We start from the raw sequence: 20,162 nt of genomic DNA, 5'->3' as shown, positions 1-20,162 counted from the left end.
CTGGAGGGATACAGTTTCCCCTCTGTTGTCCCCCAGAACCTGCTGGCCTCAGGGCTGCTACCAGGGCTTGGGTCTGCAGTTGGACTTTCTGTTGGAGTCTGGCTTGGCGCTTAAGTTCCGCTGCCTCCTCTTGGGAGTTAAAGACTTTAAATGCCATTTTCACCAGATCAGAAATGGGAGTTTGAGGGCCCTCCTCCGCTTTCTTTAATTTTTTCCAAATGTCGGCGGCTGACTGAGAAATAAAGTGGGTAGCTAAAATAGTCGCTCCTGCCAGGGAGACCGGGTCTAGGCCAGTATATTGTGTCAGTGCCTCAGTAAGTCTGTTTAGAAATATGGCTGGGTTTTCATTGGGTTCCTGAATGATTTCCCTAATTTTATCATGACTGACCACCTTGTTGGAGGCTGCCTGCATGACGCCAATGAGGCACTCGACCATGCTGTCGTGGCACCGGTGGCCATCTTGGCCATTCTGATAGTCCCATCCGGGTTCTATAGCTGAGACTGCCTGAGCGCCAATGGGCAGGGTGGCATCAGTGAAATGGACCTGATCAGCATGTTCTCAGGCAGCAGCCTGAATGCGCTCCCTCTCCTCTGTAGTGAGGGTGGTGTTTGGACCACATGTAGGTCGTGCCAGGTAAGGTCATAGGCCTGGACCAGATATTGGAATTCCTTTATATAGTTATTGGGGATGGCCGAAAAGGAGATGTGAGGGGAGAGTTGGTGGGGGCAATGCCAGGATGGGAAGGGGTAAGTTTTTTCAGGAGTTGGGATAGGAGTTGAGAGGGGTAGGGGTAAGCAAGGACACCGGTTCAAAAAGCCTGAACATAAGGGACCTTGGCCCATCTGCCTTGGTGTCTGCCAAGGTTAGCTAGGTCTGTGAGAATTTGGTAATCAAAAGTGCCTTCTGGAGGCCATTGGGATTGATTGTCTAATTGGTACTGTGGCCATGCAACGGTACAGTAATGTGTGAGACATTGCCTTCACAGGTCCTGGTCCAGTTCCAGGGTCTTAAGGTTAGCCAATAGGCACCCTAGGGGTGTCTTGGGGTCGAATTTGGATTGGGACATCCCCATGATTCCTTGCCGGGCAATCTGAGGGTTGGAGGAAGGAGTCCCCTCGTCCAGCACTGGGTTGCAGAGAGACAGTGTCGACTGCTGCAAAATTAGCATGTCTCCCAATTCCCGGAGTCTCAGAGGTCTCCTGGTGACCGGCAGGGTCCACCCTGACACGGCCATGATTAGGACAGGGCTTTCTGGAGAGACGCGGAATCAGGGAAAACTCACCACGGCTTCAGAAGTGGCATTTAGAGAGGCAGGTCCAGGTCTGAGTAGGAAGAGGAGAGAGCCTTCTCACCAGGGTGTGGGCTCGATCTCCTCCTGGGTTTGGGCACCAAATGTAAGGTTTTACAGGCGAGATAAACATGACACCAGGCGAGATAGGCACAAGGCAACGTTTCTTGAAGGCGCCCTCGGATGAGGTTCCGTGACTCAGGAGAGGAGAGTCAGGGAAGTCGCACCCAGGAAGGGGTTGAGTGAGCTTTTATTGGGCCAAGGCCAGGTGGGGGCTCATAACCATATTTGGTAAGGTTAGAGGTTGGGGGTTGGAAAGTACAAAGTGGCTGGTTTTTGTTTTCCCATAAGTTTTGGTTTACTCAAGATGACGTGTCCTTGACAGATGTCCTTCTGGAGGGAAAGTCCTGGGTAAAGGGAAGATGGCGGTCTGGCAGCCATTTTATTGTTCCTCCTGCATTCCCAGGGCCGCCGACCTAACCTATCTAACAACTTTTAGAGAATTTGCTACTTCGACCCAAATTGTTCTTTGAAAAACTCATCAGACCCTCTCTCAAGGCATTAGCCAGTGACCTTTTCTTACTACCGTGGCTCATTTACGTTTTAACTCGGGGATCTCACATATAGTACCAGACCCAAGTCGTTTAGTAAAGATTTAACTAATTAATTAATTAGTGACACATCTAGATTCAAAGCCCCTACCAAAATCTTTCAGATCCACTTACCTGACTGACACCCTGACTCTGCCTCTTCAGTATTTTTCCTAAGGACTACCAAAGTGCAGAGGTCATTGGGACTTTCCAGGATCTGTTGTTCAGTGTCTTGGGACAGTGTTTCCTCAAATGTCTGATTATTTGGCTTTTAAATGTAGATTCTGAAGATCCATCAGTTCCAAGTCCAGATGTATACCCTTGAAAACTGAGGGCAGAAACTCAAATCGATTCTTGCTAATGTTCATACCAGCATTAGCAGTATGGTATGAACAATAGCTAAAAGATGAAAACAGATGAATGGATACAAGGAATGGGATATATACATACAATGAAATATTATTCAGCCTTAAAGGGACTGAAATTCTGATATATGTTGCAACATGGTTGACTCTCAAAAACATTATGCTAAATGAGATAAGCCAGACACAAAAAGATAAGTGCTGAATGATTCCACTTACATGCGGTACCTAGAATAAACAAAGTCACAGAGACAGAAAATAGAACAGAGGTTTCCAAGGGTTGGGGTGGTGGGGGGAGGAGGAAGAGGAATTGTTGTTTAATGGAGACAGAGTTTCTATTTGGGATGATGATAAAGTTCTGGGAATGGTGTGTGGTGTGATGATTGTATAATATTGTGAATGTTCTTAATGCTACAGAATTGTACATTTAAAAATGCATAAAATGGTAAATTTTGTCATATATATTATTGTGGACACGTATGTATATCCACAATAATATATATATTAGATATATAATATATATCCCAATAAAAATATAAACAAAAATAAAATAAAGTAAAATTGTTGTAATTTTTTTTCATAGTAGATTCTTAGCCTCTTTTCCTGGAGATACTGACTGAGTAAGTCTAGAGTAAGGTGGGAAGCTATACATTAACACTAGGTCCAGATGATACTTTTGATAAAGCTTACCTTTTGAAACATTGCTCTAGAGAACTGTTCCCAGAAGATTGTCCTAGAGACCACCAAATTTAGAACTTGTGAAAAATCCAAATTATCAGACCCAAACCCAGACCTACGGAGACAGAAACTTGGAGATGAAACCCAGAAATCTTTTTAAACAAATACTCAAGCTCATCTTAGTGCAGGCTAAAGTTTGAGAACCATTACTTAGTGACTCCTGGGACCCTTCACCACTCAACCATCTGCTTAACATGAATACTACAAGTCATTTGTCCCCAAGAGGAGATCTAAGAAAGACTGAAGAGATTCTTCCAAGAGAAAAAGGACCCAGGAGAGAGGAGTCACAGCTGGCCCCACTGTTACTCTCCCAGGGCATAGGAATTGGCAGGTCAGAGACCCTTTCTCCTGTGGGGTCTCTGCCTTTGAGGAGTCAAACTGATCAGCAAATGGAAAATCTATTGATCAATTTGTCTAACAAGCTTCAGAGGGGATTCAGTCCCCAGGGCCACAAAACCTGTAACACACTGACTTATAATCACTAAGGCCCATGAAGCACTTTCAAGACATACAAGCCTTCTCTAGGAGAAATCAGTCAGGCCCCATATTACATGCCTGCTCTGTATTTCTTCTCTTTTGGGAAACAAATCTTTCTTCACTACCCACCCTCCATGAGAGAACAAGATTCAGGAGAGTTGGCCCCTGTGGTGAGCCCACTTTGCCAAGCATGCATAGCCTAGTAAGTGTTGTGGGAAATAGGGAAAAGAGGTGTTTGGATAGAAAGGGCATTGACTACTGTTAAGCATATGGCAGGGACATCATGTGATATCTGTGCAGAAGGAGCTCTAGTGGCCAGTTGCTTCGGAGGGTGAATGGGTACACTGCTTGTTCAAAGTTGCTGTTGTGATTGAGTTTTTACTTTGGGTGCATGTTATTTGGATGGGTGATTGATGGTGATTATAGGGATGAGGAGGAAGAGGCAGAGCACCCACTCTTGGATAACATAGGACTTTCCAGAACCACACTGTGTAGTGACACTGTTACCAGTTGGAGGTGTACCAATGGATGCCTCCAGGTACTAATAGACTTTTACCATAAGGTATTGATTTGTTTTCTCCTACCTGGTTCCAAAACTCCAGAGCCTCCACCTTCACTCATCCTAGACAGATCCTTTCTGAATCCTTCTTTGCCACCTTCATTTGTTGGGGAACACCTCCTGTTTCTTCAAAAGGACCTCTCCTTCTTCTTTCTTCATCTTCGTCTGTGTTTCTTATAGATTTTCAAGAGTGAAGAGTCCGTGTTCCCTGGTATCCAAGGTTATGGTATATAAAGACGCAGGGTGGATAAGGGGGGAAAGAGAAGCACACAGGAAGATCCAACATTCAGTCCCCCCTTGACATTCTACCCTTTTGCTCTCGGAACATCCTGGGAGACACTAAAACTTGCAAGTCTCTATCTCATAGTTCATGTGATTGCACTTGGGTATCAGGTCTCATCCTTAAGTAGGAACATGGAATCATTAACAAGACATTGGACTAATTTATTCACCTCTTCTGGCCTTTCTTCCTCTTCCTAAAACAAGTGGCTTTGTCCCTTCAACATTAATGATGTGATGATTCCCAACCCTATTTCCTTTTGCCTGCCTTAAATCTATCTTTAACTCCAGGCACCAAGGAAAATTGTGATACAGATCATATTACTCCTTTGTCACAGGCCCTACATGGCCCCTATCCTTTATCCATTGTTTTTTTCAAGGTTCCCAGAGATGTGGTCCCTGTTCATCTCCAACCGCATTCTTCACTGTTCCCATGTCCCACTTTGTGCTTCAGCACATTGCTAAGAGCACTCTGTCCCATGCTGCTTTTTGTGTATGGACCGTTTCCCTTGCTGCCTTCTGTGCCAGATAAGCCCAGACTCAATCATCAACCTAGACAACTCCTTGCCCAGGGATCTCTTCCTCCAGGAATGCCCCCCTGACTCCATCACTTCAGGCTAAATTCTGTACTTCACTTTGCAGACTGCCTTTATCTTAGCATTTAACTCACTGTATTACAATATCAGGTTTCTGCATCCATTAATGTCCCTGAGGTGGGGTTCCTCAGGACAAAACCACATCATTAATCGTTTTATCCCCAACAGCTAACACTTAGCCTGTCCCAAAGTAGCCCTTGTTGCTCTGGACACTAGAAACAGAAAACAAAAATGTATTTGGTACATGAATAAAGGGGAAAGTATAAATGACAAGTAAAATAAATGACAAAGTATAAATGGTTGTATCCTCCACTTTTAATTTCTAATCTCTGGCCCTAATAGAAAATGTTTCTGATGTGTGGGAAACTCTTCTTAAGATGAATGCTATTCCTCATTTCCATCACCCATTTGAATCACAGTCCAGCCCCTATAGGAAATGAAATTGTTTTCCTTGATTCTAATCCAGTTGATGATGTTAATGCACACAACATACTCCAGGAAATAACCAGAAGTGTGGGCATTTCCTGTGCACTCTCTGATATACTGCTCAACAGAACAGATCAGAAGGCAAGAAAGTAAGCCACACTTACTAGAGGTCAAGGAAATCTTTTACAAACTCTCTTACTTTAAAGATGAGTCATGATCCTCTCACCAGAACTCAGCAGAGATGATTGCAAACTGCTCACCCCACCAAGGGTCCGAACAAAGATGTTCATTCATAGTTAATCAATTTGCCTCTGATGTGATCATTTTTATCATTCCAGAGACACTATCTGCTTTGGGGGTTTTGTGAGTTTTCTTTTTCTGAGATAAAATTGGCATGTAACATTATATTAGCTTCAGATGTACACGATAATGATTCAATATATTGCACATATAAGGGTGCCTGAGCGGCTCCATTGGTCAAGAGTCTGCCTTCGGCTCAGGTCATGATCCCAAGGGTCCTGGGATTGAGCCCCATATCAGGCTCCCTGCTTGGTGGGAGCCTGCTTCATTCTCTCCTTCTGGTGCTCCCCCTGCCTGTGCTCAATCTCTCTCTCTCTCTCTCAATCTCTCTGGCAAATAATTAAATAAAATTATAATATATATATATATATATATATATATATATATATATATATATAAAATATAGCATATATAATATTTGGTGAATTAGCAAAATAATTCCAGTTAACATCTGCCACTACACAGTTACAAAAAAAAAATTTTCCTTGTGGAAAACTTTTTTAAGACTTTGTTTCTTTATTTGACAGAAAAAGCGAAAGCACAAGCAGGGGGAATTGTAGGCAGAGGGAGAGGGAGAAGTAGGTTCCCCGCTGAGCAAGGAGCCGGATGTAGGACTTGATTCCAGGATCCTGGGATCACGAACTGAGCCAAAGGCAGACGCTTCACTGATGGAGCCACCCACTGAATGATGAACACCACTGAGGATATGACTCAAAATTCTGTTTGTGACCTTAGTATTATTTTATCTTATGGTACTGAAATGGTTGAAACCTTGATACCTATGTTTTCATTAGACATTTTCACCAATATTTAAGTTCACAGATGAAAGATATTTTGTCAAGCAATAATAATGTCCAGGAAGCATCTGGCTCTGTCCCTCCCTGCAGGATGTTGATGGCTCCTGGTACACTAAGTGTTAAGAATTTGTTCATGTGGTTTATTATTTGGTAAGAACATTCTCTTTTTCTTCCTTTCTTTATTATTGAAGAGTAAACCTACATTCTACTCATCCTGAAAGAGTCTATCCAGATATTTGAGAGACTCTCAAATTTTCTCACCTCTGAGACATATGTATCTGATCCTTTTTAGGGTTCCAGACAAGTTGGATAATCCAGATTAAGTTACTGAGGTTCACCAGACCTCATGTTCCACGTTTGTTTTAGAGTGAATTTGGACCATTTTATCGCTAAGATCTAACATGGTTCTTAACTTTTTAGATTTGATGATTCTAGATAAATAGGATAAATGAGTGTCCCAGAGGCCAATGGACAGGGGTTGATCAACATTATTAAATGTTGCATGTAATGAATAACAGAATGTAGGATTCCTAAACTTTGTAATGTTAAGGCTATTATGCACAGCACTTCACTCCAAGAAACAAAAATAGTAGAGAGATCCTAGAGTCTATCTAGTGCCTATTTCATGGTCACTCCCTACTTATATCGTCTAGCTGATGAGTTGGCAACATGGAAGCAAGAAATCAAACAAGTGCATCAGAATTTTTACTCCTGGGATTTTCCCAAGACTCAGTGCCTCAACCCCTTCTCTTTGGTCTGTTCTTGTCCATGTACCTAGTCACCGTGCTTGGGAATCTGCTCATCATCCTGGCCATCAGCTGTGACTCCCACCTCCACACCCCCATGTACTTCTTCCTCTCCAACTTGTCCTTTGCTGACATAAGTTTCATCTCCACCACGGTCCCTAAGATGCTGATGAACATCCAAACACGGAGCAAATCCATCACCTATGCAGGTTGCATCATCCAGATGTATTTCTTTATGGTTTTTGGAGGTATGGACACTTTTCTCCTCACTGTGATGGCCTATGACCGGTTTGTGGCCATCTGCCACCCCTTGCACTACCCAGTCATCATGAACCCACAACTCTGTGGCCTCCTGGTTCTCATGTCCTGGTTCATCAGCTTGTCATACTCCCTGACCCAGAGTCTGTTGATACTTCGGCTTTCCTTCTGCACCAACTGGGTAATTCCACACTTTTACTGTGAACTTGCTAAGGCCCTCACGCTTGCCTGCTCAGACACATGGGTCAATCGTATCCTGCTATATATCGTAACTAGCCTTCTTGGCATCATTCCCTTCTCTGGAATCCTTTTCTCCTATACCCGAATCACCTCCTCAATCCTGAGAATCCCATCAACTAATGGGAAGTACAAGGCATTTTCTACCTGTGCATCTCACCTGTCTGTGGTTTCTTTATTCTATGGGACAGGCCTTGGTGTGTATCTCAGTTCTGATGCATCTTCCTGGAGGGACATGATTGCCTCAGTGATGTACACTGTGGTCACCCCAATGCTGAACCCCTTCATCTACAGCCTACGGAACAGGGACCTCAAGGGGGCTCTACAAAAAGTTTTGGGGAGCACAATCTACATTCAGTGATGTGAATGCTCGTCCTGGGTTGTTGAACTGACAGGAACAGCAGCCCTTGGCTAATGAAATCCTGCCTCTGGATGACATTGAGTTTTACTTCTCACCCATCCTTCATAAGTGACTTTGCTCAGAATTGCTTTGCGAGTACTTTTTCTGATGTACCTTAACCTCTTATGTTGACTGCTCTGTTATCCTCACTCCAACTCTCCACATCCCCTCCTTTTACATTCCTATTACTATGCCTCAGCTTGGACTTCCAATCCAACAGCCACTTTAAGTACCAAATCAGAATAGTTGCATAAGAATTATGAAGTAGTGCATTTTATCAGTAACTATTGCTAGTTCCTTTACTAAGCACCTTTGGTGTGCCAGGCTGAAGTAGGTGTCTGGAACACAGGAGTGAAGTGGGAAAAAAAGAAGACAAAAATCTTTGCCCTCATAAAGCATAAATCCAGGATCTCAGTTTCTCTGATCACATTATAAGTCCAAAGAAACTATATACACTGATGGATAAATTATTTATTTGGTTATTAGCAAGGTTGAACTTTTCTCCATGTGTTTATTGAGTGCATTTCCAAACAACTCTGAGTTTGGGTTTCCAGAATCATTCAACTTTTCAGTGGGTGCCTCCCTGCTGCCCCAGGGAGACACTGAATGAATGAATGCTCCCATTGCTCTTCTCCTTTCCTTGAAATTTCCCATTCCTGAACTAAGTGTTGGGTTTGTAATTCAAAGAATATTATGGGCCATTTCAACTACCTTGGAACTGTTTTTAAATTTTCTCAAATAAATGTTATTAGTAACAAGGTGTCCCACACAGAGTTCCTTGTGAAGCAGACAATTAGACAATGATTAGCACACAGGATGTTTACCAGGCAGTGCTCCTGGAATCAACAACTGGGCAAAGGCAAATGTGTAGTAAGGAATTTGGCCTCATCTAAAGAGAGATATGGCTTTGTCCCAGCTCCCAGGGGTAACTTTTAAACACTTGAAATTTCCTAGTGATCTGGAGTGATTGACTATTCATGGAGGGCCTCATAGACCACAACTCATAGTTTATGCTAATGAAATGGCTCAGGATGGGGGTTGTCCATGCCAAAGAGACCAGCCATGTGATGAAAAGGCTGGAGCTTTGGGGAAAGAGATATCAGCCCAGCCTTAGGAGGAAGGCTGGAAATTGAGCTCAGCCATATAGGTCATATTTCAACTAATCATATGTACGTAGCAAAGCCTCAATAAAAATTTTGGACACCGCAACTCAGATGAACTACCTGGTTGGTAACAGTCTTTGAGTATTGTCACAGATATCATCCCAGGAAAAGGTAACGGGTCTGAACTCCAAGGAAAGAAGACAACAAAAGGCTTCACATATAGGATGTTCTAGACCTCGTATTATGTGTATCTTCCTTTGGCTGAATCTAATTTGTATCTTTTTGCTGTAATAAAACTGCAATCATAGTATGCTGCTTCTTGAGTTCTATGAGTTATTCTAGTTCATCATCAAATCTGGGGCAGTCCTCTCAGTTTGAATCATTCTAGCAAATTATCAAATGTGAAAAAGTTCCCAAATTTGTATTCAACTGGTCTGATGTGAGAGTGGACCTTGAGACCCCTGAACTTGTGGTTGGTGTGAGAGGGGAGGGCAATCTTGTGGTTGGCTAATTTTTTGCAACAAGGAATTACATTGGAAAAAGTCAAGCCAAACTGACATCCATCAAAGACCTCTGAAAACGAGCAGGGAGCTCTGGAGGTAAGATGATGTCTTAAAGTTGGCTGGAATTAGGGCAAAGGGTACAAATGTTTACACCCACATCAAACAGTTATCAGATGTGGGTTGCCTCAAGAAGGAGGCATGACCTTGCTGAGACAGATCCCTATAGGGATTGAATTCCGAGGGTTGAGGAACGCCCAACATTTGAAGCAACATGTCCCTTATTTCTTTTTTTTCTTAATCTTTTTTTTTTTAATTTATTTTCAGCATAACAGTATTCATTGTTTTTGTACCACACCCAGTGCTCCATGCAGTCCGTGTCCTCTCTAATACCTATCACCTGGTTCCCCCAACCTCCCACCCCCCCACCTCTTCAAACCCTTCAAATTGTTTTTCAGAGTCCATAGTCTCTCATTGTTCACCTCCCCTTCCAATTTCCCCCAACATGTCCCTTATTTCTGACAGGAGAAGGGAGTTGGGGGAAATTGGAAGGGGAGGTGAACAATGAGAGACTATGGACTCTGAAAAACAATCTGAAGGGTTTGAAGAGGTGGGGGTGGGAGGTTGGAGGAACCAGGTGGTGGGTATTAGAGAGGGCACAGATTACATGGACATTGGGTGTGGTACAAAAACAATGAATACTGTTATGTTGAAAATAAATTAAAAAATTAAAAAAAGAAAAAAAAAAGAAAACCCTTATTTCTGACAGGAGATCTTTGTTGTCATTGTGGTTGTTGTTTTTAAGATTTTATTTATTTATTTGACAGACAGAGATTACAAGCAGACAGAGAGGCAGGCAGAGAGAAGTGAAGCAGGCTCCCATCTGAGCAGAGAGCCCAATGTGGGGCTGGATCCCAGGACCCTGGGATCATGACTGGAGCCGAAGGCAGAGGCTTTAACCCACTGAGCCACCTAGGTGCCCCTGTTGTTGTTTTTAATTGTGGAAAAATAACATAAAATTTACCACCTTAACCACTTTTAACTGTATAGATCAGTAGTAATAAGGACATTCACAACCATCACTACCATCCATCTCTAGAACTATTCTACCATCCCAAACTGAAACTGTCCCATTAAACACTAATGCCCCTTTTCCCTACCCCAGCTCCTGGCTCCCACCATTCTACTCTCTGTCTCTGTGAATTTGACTACTATATTCCTCTTATATAAGTGGAATTATACAGTATTTATCCCTTTGTGTCTAGTTATATAATGTAACTGAGGAGAAATTAGATGGAATGGGAAGGACAATCATCAGGAAAATTAGGATCACCTCTGTTCTGGTAGTTTCTCTCCCATCTATTCCTTGGGAATTGTACACCCCAGGTTTCCTAGGGAAGTTCCAGGAAACTTGATAACTGTTTATTCAAACTCAATATTAATAGTGTCTCATTTCAGCTTCAGAAGGAAATTCAATCGTTATCCTATTCACTCAGAAATATGATCAAGATGTGACTCCGGGAGGCCTAGTCAGTTGAGCATCTGATTCTTTATCTCAGCTTGGGTCTTGATCTCAGGGTCGTAGTTCAAGCCCCATGTTGGACTCCATGCTGGGTGTGAAGCCTACTTTTTAAAAAATCTGATCAAGATCATTAAGGCACAGAAATGTTTTAGATGTTTTGAACCTTAAGGTAGAGTTTAGATCCTCCTAACAAATGGCGCTAGGGGTGGGGCAGAATCATAGGAAAATAACAAGATGGGGCACCTGGGTGTCTCAGATATTTACTCTGCCTTTGGCTTAGGTCACAATCAAGCCCCATGATGGGCTCCCACCTCAACAGGGAGCCAGCATCTCCCTCTGCCTCTCCCCCTGCTTGGGCTGTTTCTCTCAAATGAATAGGTAAAATATCTTTTTAAAAAGGAAAAAAAAACAAGAGAGGGAGAGTTATGATTATTTTGCAATGATAGAAACAAGACTGCTCATGACCAAGAATCCTGGGCAATGCATAAAGAAAGTGAGAGGAGTACATATATACACATAATCCTGCAGTGACTATGATTTAAGTGGCGAGTCCAAAATAATCCCCCATTTCCATTAGAGCTATGCTAACAGGAATAGTTGTATAAGCAAAATCAGAGATCCATATAGGTATATATACCATGTGGCTGCAGATTCAGAATTTCTTGATGTTGTTGATTCCCTGCATGTTCCAGTTCTATGAACCCAGAAAGATTAACACAAATGCTGATATTAGACTGTTCTGCTGATTGTCCCCCACAGTGCCCTCTTGATGTCCTTGTTCCTCAGGGTGTAGATGAAGGGGTTCAGTATAGGAGTGACCACAGTGTACACCACCGAGGTCACTGCACCCTTCCTGAGGGAGGAGGAGATGGATGAACTGAGGTACACTCCAATGGCTGTTCCATAAAACAAGCAAACAACCAACAAGTGGGAGCTACAGGTAGAAAAGGCTTTGTACTTCCCACCTGTGGATGGGACTCTCAGAATGGAGGAAATAATTCGTGTATAAGAACAAAGGATCCCCGAGAGGGGAACACCACCAAAGATGGCACCGATAAAATACATTAGTATGGTGTGGATGGAGGTATCAGAGCAGGCAAGGTGGAAGAGTTGAGGTGCATCACAAAAGAAATGATGAATTTCCACATTTGTGCAAAAGGTAAGTTGGGACACCATCAAACAATGAATCTGAGAGTCCAAAACGCTGCCGAAAAATGACATCAGGACCAACAAGACACAGAGGCATGGGCTCATGATGACTGAATAGTTCAGGGGGTGACAAATGGCCACAAACCGGTCATAGGCCATCACAGCCAGGAGCAGATTGTCCAAACACCCAAACAGGAAAAAAAAGGACACCTGAGTTAGGCAGCCTGCATAGGTGATAGACTTGCTGTGTGTTTGAATGTTCACCAGCATCTTGGGGATTGTCGTGCTGCTGAAACCAATATCAGCCAAGGACAGGTTGGAGAGGAAGAAGTACATGGGCGTGTGGAGGTGGGAGTCAGAGCTGACGGCCAGGATGATGAGCAGGTTCCCAAGCAAGGTGACCAGGTACATGGACAGGAACAGCCCAAAGAGAATGGGCTCCAGTTCTGGATCATCTGAGAGGCCCAGGAGAAGGAAATCTGAGACAGCTGTTAGATTCTGTGGTTCCACGCAGGTGGGACACTTCTCAAATAGAAGAGAGTATTGAATAAACAAAACAAGTGCAGAGACACCCAGCTAAATGTGCCTATTTTGATTCAAGCAATTCACACTTGCCCAGCATACATCCCACTACCTTCAGCAACATTTCTCAACTGTAAACTCTTCTTAGAACTCATTTCTTACTGCTGTCTGAGCTATTTACCTGTTTCTATATATACCCACTATGAAGACATTGAGCAAAAGAATGTTAGAGAAACATACAAATGTACAAATATGGAAATACCTAGTTATACTTGGCTTCAGAACTCATGTTTGTTGCCAGTAAAAATTGAGTTTTCTTGCTTTCCCTGCATGATCCCATTCCCCTGCATTTCAGCTGCCCAAAGACAAACACTGTCATAAATGTGGTAGATACATTTTCCTTTCAATGTTTCCATAATATTAGTACTGATTTATGCATCCATAAACAGTTTTCTTAAAAACTTATTTAATACTATAATAATACACATATTGTTTCCTGAGTTCTCACTTACCACAAGAATGTGTTTTAAGTGTCATTGAAGTATATACATCTATTTCAAGCACTTCAAAAGTGGCATAGTATTACCTGAAAGATGAACTTTATTATTTCTTAATTTCTTATTACAATATTCCCTTTTTAAAAAAATATTTATTTATTCAGAGAGACACACAGAGAACGAGAGTACAAGCAGGAGGAGGTAGAGGGAGAGAGAGAAACTTAGGTTGCCTTCACACTGAGCACAGAGCCCAATGTGGGGCTCCATCCCAGGACCCTGAGATCATGACCTGAGCCAAAATCAAGAGTTGGACACTTAGCTGACTGAGCCACGCAGGTGTCCCTTATTAGAATATTCCTAATAAAATTCTTGTGCCCACCTCCATATTACACAAACAAGAATTTCTATAATATATAGGCATAAAAGATGATTACATTGTAAAAAAATTAATATATGTACAATTTTACTCTTAATTATCTACATTTGTTTTCCTAATAGAAAGTACAGACAAAATCAACTTCATGCTTTTATTATCAAGGTATAGAATCAGAAAGATCCCCGAAGTCTGTGTTCCAATGGTCTTTCCATGATAAATACACTGGAAAATGCCTATCTTGGATAAGGAATAATATTTTTATACCACATATTTCAAAAATAGGCTGCAAAATGCATTACTATTCATAGAAAATCTTATGATCTATAATATTCATGTAGCAAAGGCCCCTGTAAACCACTAATCCCAATTCCCTAATTCACAGATGAACTCACAGAATCCCAAGACAAGGAATTGTTGGTCCTGTTTCTGTTTGCTCATCTGGAACTAAAGCACGTTTGAAAAGAAAGCAACCATTCAACACTGGTGGAGTGCACAGAGTCCTGGGATGGGAATCAGACTAAACATGGGATATATGTCAGCATCCCAACCTCTCCGTGCTGTTACCCTCCATCTAGAAATGGGGAGAACATCATTCATATCAAGATACGTGTGGCCTCTGTAAGAAGTTTGCACCCAACAAATACTCAGTCATGGTTTGTAAATCAGAGTTTGCATTGTTACTGGAATGGTGGGTTTATTGGTGAAACCCAATCCCGAGAAATGTTTAATGACTTTTATTATACATCAGAGAGGTAGAATCCTATCATGTCCTAGGAAGTTCATTCAGGAATGTGTGGAAATAAAGGTGCCTTGGTGACTCCGTTGGTTAAGTGTCCAACTCTTGACTTTGGCTCAGGTTATGATCTCAGGTTTGAGGGATCAAGTCTGGCCCCCACTGCCTCTCCCTCTTTAAAAAAAAAGAAAGAAAGAGAGAAAGAAACAAACAAACAAAGAAAGAAAGAAATAAGAAAGAGAGGGTGGAAATGGTAAAATGTGTCTCAATTAAGTGCAGTAAGATTTGCCTCCCTTTCTCTTTTTCTCTCTTTAAATTTTCATCTTTATGGAAATCTCCAGTAATTTTGAAATGAAGAGTCTATTAAGTGGAAAATGATAGGTCTCTTAGAAAATCTGTGGCATAGATACAGAGAAGCACTGTTTTATTTTTCATCTATATCTATGAAACATCATTGGAAGGAAGCAAAGCACCCAATGCATGGAACCCACGCTGTCTCTGCCCTGTTTCTGAGAACCAAAGAAGGGTCCATTCAATATTTAACAGAGATCACTGGTGCTCTCGCAGCCCACACTGTGCCAAGCAAAGTATAAGCTCTGCGAAATCAGAAATGACTGTGATTCCGTTGCTTCCCTCCAAACACTCAGTATCTACCTGCATAGGGACAAAAAAAAAAAAAAAGAGTTCTTTCAGGATCTAGGGAAAACTGAACCTTCTGATCACAGGATATTTTAGTTGGATAGAGGGTGCTTAGCCTTGATAATGACAATAACAACCACAACAATACTTAAAATTTACCTTATCCTTACTATATGCATCTAACATATTTAGTCACATGTTCAGTGCTCATCTTAATTCTTGCTCAGTACAGTTGTAGAAACTGGCTCAAAGACATCAAGAACTCGCCCAGTGTCATACGGATGAAAGTTAGAGCAGATAGGATTCAGAATTAAGTGGTGGGTCTCTGAGGTGCATGAACTGACTTGTTTGTTCTGTTTCCCTGCACTTCAGAGAGTTTCAGCAGAAGTCCAGAGGTCTTTTCCAAAATTGCTAAGATAATCTTGCAACAGTTTTTTTATCTCCTGACTAAGAATGGAATCTAACATCCTGACCCTATATCTCCCTTAGAGATCAAGAGGGCCTAAATTATAGGAATGGGAGAGGAAGTGGAATATGAAGCAAAATCTGAGAGCTGAGGCGAGAAAAAGAGCTGCCCTGAATTGTCATGAGCTGACTCTTTATGATCTCTACCTTCATCTCAGCCATCTTTTCTACAGTTGATGCAGCAGGCGACACTAACGGCTCTCTGGTGTCTTCTAGCATGAACAGCCAAACAGGAAGAGTGCAGAGAGGGGAGGTCTTTGCCTGGAGTAACAGGAAAGAGAGGTGAGAATTGGATAGGCAAGAGAGAATACTCTCTGGGTCGCCTGTGAACAGTCGCACTATCTGCATTCAAACCTGAATTCATCCCCTGTCTACCCCCAGGATCTGATAAAACTTAAAAAGCTTCTGTGTAGCAAAGGAAGCAATCAACAATATTAAAAGGCAACTATGGAATGGGAGACGATATTTGCAAATGCCATATCTGATAAAGGGTTAGTATCCAAAATATGCAAAAAACTTATGAAACTCAACACCCCAAAAACAAATAATCCAATTAAAACATGAACAGAAGACAGGAATAGATAATTTTCCAAAGAAGACATACAGATGGCCAACATTGCTCATCGTCAGGGAAATGCAAATCAAAACTATCATAAGATCTTACTTCATACCTGTCAGAGTGGCTAAAATCAACAATACAAGAAACAAGAGTTGGTGAGGATGTGGAGAAAAAGGAACACTCGTGTTCTGTTGGCGGGAATGCAAACTGGTGCAGCCACTCTAGAAAACAGTATGGAGATTCCTCAGAATGTTAAAAATAGAACTACGCACTACAACTATACCAAAAGGTGTAAAAATCTTGCATTTTTTGCAATGTAATTTTTTACCTCATATTAAAAATGAAGCTTTGCTGTGGGTGCAAAGTTGTTATAGAAAAGGTGTAGCTATAGACTTGAATATAATTTGAGGAAAAGCAAAGTCATATGACAAAGCAAAAGGCAAGTGAATAATCTAAAGCTGGGGAATTCAATACAAGTAAAGGATGGTTTGATAATTTTAGAACAAGGCTGAACTTAAGAAAAAATATCAAGATAACAGGAGAAGCGAGTTTGCCAGTTAAAAGCAGATGAGTTCCCAAACACCATTAAGAAAAGATGTCTGCCTAAACAGATTTTAGTGCAGATGACAAGTGCCCTATTCTGGGGGTGGGGGGAGGGTCACAAAGGACATTTATTAGTAAGGAAGAGAAGCAAACACTGGAATTTAAGGCAGGAAGGGATAGATGAACTCTAGTGTTTAGTTAGGTTTATGATCAGGACTGCCTTTATCTGTTGGTATAGTTGTAGTGACAGTTTGACAAATGTCCCTTTCCTTTTTTTTTTTTTTTACAGTGGTCCTTACTTTAGATTCATTTATTTTGAAATGGTGGGCAACTGCAGCTACAGACCTCAATCTATGGTACATATCAAGCAATTCAACATTTTCTTGTAATGTCATGACTTCTCTCTGCTTCTTGAGATGGGTCCCATGATGTTATTCAAAGTTTATGATATTGCACTAAACACAATGAAAAAGAGGGGAGAACTGCAAAGAGATTACTTTTTACTGGGATGTGCAATTTGCTGGAGAGATGAACTGCTCACGTGGAGATGATTAGTGTCACAGGACGTTTTAAGCAGATACTCGCAATACTTGAGCTCACTGCAGTAGCAACAGGATGTGGTGCTAAATTTGTACAGTAGTACAGTATGAACTATGGTTAATTCTACCCAGTTATGCTTTAATGCCGCATCTTTGCATTTGTTTACATTTCTCTATATTTCAAATGGTGCCATTTAAGTCTGTGTTTGTGTGCATAAGTTTTAATAATTGGGTGAGCCTGGTGGTGGGTATTATGGAGGGCACATATTGCATGGAGCACTGGGTGTGGTGCATAAACAATGGATTCTGGAACGCTGAAAAGAAATTAAAAAAATAAAACTTTAAAAAATAAAAAAATAAAAATAAATAAAAATAAATAAATAAAAAAATAGAACTATATTTTATGATCCAGTAACTGCACTCCTGGGTACTTAAAAGACAAAATAATACTGATCCATGGGGCACCTGAGTGCATCAATCATTAGGCATCTGCCTGGTGCTACAGTCATGATCTCTGACTCCTGAGATCAAGTCCTGCATCAGGCTGCCTGCTCAGCAGGAAGCTTGCTTCTCTCTCTCCCACTCCCCCTGCTTGTGTTCCCTCTCTTGCTGTCTCTCTCTCTCTCTGTCAAATAAATAAATAAAATCTTTTTCAAAAAAAAATACTGATTCAAAGGGATACATGCACACTGATGTTCATAGCAGCATTATCAACAACAGTGTTGTTGGGAAACTGTTGGGAAACAGCCCAAGTGTCCATTGACTGATGAATGGATAAGGAAGATGTGCTGTATGTATACAATAGAATACTAGCCAGCCTTCAAAGGAATGAGATTTGCAATGGAGCTAGAGAGTATTATACTAAGCAAAATAAGTCAGTCAGAAAAAGAATACTACCATATGATTTCACTCATATGTGAAATTTAAGAAACAAAACAAACTAGCAGAGGAAGGGGGAAAACACAGAGAGAGGAAAACCAAGAAACAGACTCCTAACAAACTGATGGTTACCAGAGGGAAGGTGGGTGCGGGGATGGGTGAAATAGGTGAAGGGATTAAAGAGGGACTTGTCCTGATGAGCACTGGGTGATGTCCAGTAGTGTGGAATCAACATATTGTACAACTGAAACTAATAGTATACCGTATGTTAACTAACTGCAATTTATTTTATTATTACGTTAGTCACCATGCAGTACATCACTAGTTTTTGATGTAATGTTCCATGGTTCATTATTTGCATATAATGCCCAGTGCTCCATGCAATACATGCCCTCCTTAATACCCACCACCAGTCTATCTCATCCCCCAGTCCCTCCCTTCTAAAACCCTCAGGTTGTTCCCTGGAGTCCACAGTCTCTCATGGTTCATGTCCCCTCTGATTCCCACCCCCCTTCATTTTTCCCTTCTTTCTTCTAACTGGAATTCCAATAAAAAATTTTTGAAAGGTGAGTTGGACACAAAAATAAATAAATAAAATCAGGAAGTGAAAAAAAATATTGTGCTCCTATCCTTAACTCTGAAATGATGCTAATACATGTTGCTGTCTCTCCAGGGGTGGCAATGCAGATAAAAGTTTGCAAACTACGTAGAAAATTCATCTCAGTGTCTGGCACATGGAGTCCCAAGCTAATGATTTGCAACATCGTGTTTACTGATACCATTTCCTTCATCACCATCATCATCACCTTCATGACCATTTGGAGGACTTAGGGAACAGTTAAAAAGGACCTATTTCCTGTTCTGATGGGATGATACCCAGGAGAAATAAAACTAGCAAAAGACAAAAATAGAAATCTAAATAAGAGTGCTAGGGTCCCTGCCAGAACCAACAACACTAGGTCTTTATAGGGCTTTGCATTGAATCTTTGCATTTTGGTCCCCTCCTGTCTGGCTATCCCAACTGTCCCAGTGGTCTGATGAGGAGGGAACAATGCTCTCTCTCCCTGTCCCTCCTGCGTTCAGTCACTCCCACTGTATTTCCTACTCACTGGTCTGTACTGTGTCTCTGCTGGAGGAGGATGGAGGATTGCAGAGCTGGCTGCCTCTCCACTGCCTGGAGCTGGGTGAGGACTGAGGCTTTGTCTCCAGGACTGGCAGGAAGACAGATGCCGATATGGGTTTCCTCAAGCAGACAGCTCCGTGGGGAGGAGACACATGTATGGAGCCCACTGACCTGGGAATGACAACTAAAAGGCTGGAAAGCACAGGCTGATTGTTTACAGTTGAGGGCTCAAAGCGCTTGGCACATAATTAGTCAGATTGGTCCATGTTCTCCCAATCTCTAAGGACTTGCTATTATTAATTGATGGAGAGACGTGAATGCACTGGGTTGGGGGGGTGGTATCTAGATCCCCTCCTCTTCTCAGGAAGAAGCTGACTTCTATTCCTCATTTCTGACTTCCAAGTTACTTATATCACCGTAAAATTCAGACACTTTTTTTTTCAAGTACAGAGAGCAACACATGACTTTTATATCTGTACAGCTCTGACTTAATCAAATAATTTAGAGATATTTAGGTCTTCTATACCAGAAATCTTATTGAATTTCTATTTTCTCAGTTAAAATTTATGTCTCTAAGGAGAACGTTCTGTTTTTCTCTCTATAGTCCTGGTTTGGGGTTTGGAATTTATGCATTTGAGACGTGGGTTTTTTGCTGTTTTGAAAGACAGCTCAGGTTTTAATTTTTCTGTTCAGTGGTGTGTGTTATTATATTAGACAACTGTTCATTTTTTCATATTTATCTGGTGACTTGATCCCTTGCTTAAATACTTCAGGGGTTGGTTCTCAGAGATCTCTACATTCAAAATGTGGATCATCTCAAGGCTTGGATGGAAGACAAACTCAGAGTTTGATTTCTCATTCACTGATGTGAAGAAAACTTCAGTCTTTACCGAATTATATTGAGTGTGTAAGAAATTGTGCTTATGTATGTGTACATAAATGGCCAAGGAAAATTATAG

The 20,162-nt window shown here is 41.6% G+C and overlaps 2 protein-coding genes across 2 annotated transcripts; one reads left to right on the top strand and one right to left on the bottom strand.

Moving 5' to 3' along the window:
• The first annotated feature begins 7,079 nt into the window (after positions 1-7,079).
• LOC125085402 (olfactory receptor 7D4-like) lies at positions 7,080-8,015 on the top strand. The gene has a single exon (XM_047703647.1). It carries the CDS (start codon positions 7,083-7,085, stop codon positions 8,013-8,015), a length of 933 nt encoding a protein of 310 aa, XP_047559603.1. The 5' UTR covers positions 7,080-7,082.
• A 3,893-nt stretch (positions 8,016-11,908) lies between these two features.
• Positions 11,909-12,847, bottom strand: LOC125085386 (olfactory receptor 18-like). The gene has a single exon (XM_047703646.1). It carries the CDS (start codon positions 12,737-12,739, stop codon positions 11,909-11,911), a length of 831 nt encoding a protein of 276 aa, XP_047559602.1. The 5' UTR covers positions 12,740-12,847.
• Positions 12,848-20,162: the final 7,315 nt, after the last annotated feature.

This window comes from Lutra lutra, chromosome 1 (genome assembly GCF_902655055.1).
Source record: "Lutra lutra chromosome 1, mLutLut1.2, whole genome shotgun sequence".
Lineage (NCBI taxonomy): Eukaryota > Metazoa > Chordata > Mammalia > Carnivora > Mustelidae > Lutra > Lutra lutra.
Note: the sequence above shows the minus strand (reverse complement) of the source record. Positions and strands in the feature narration are given on the sequence as shown.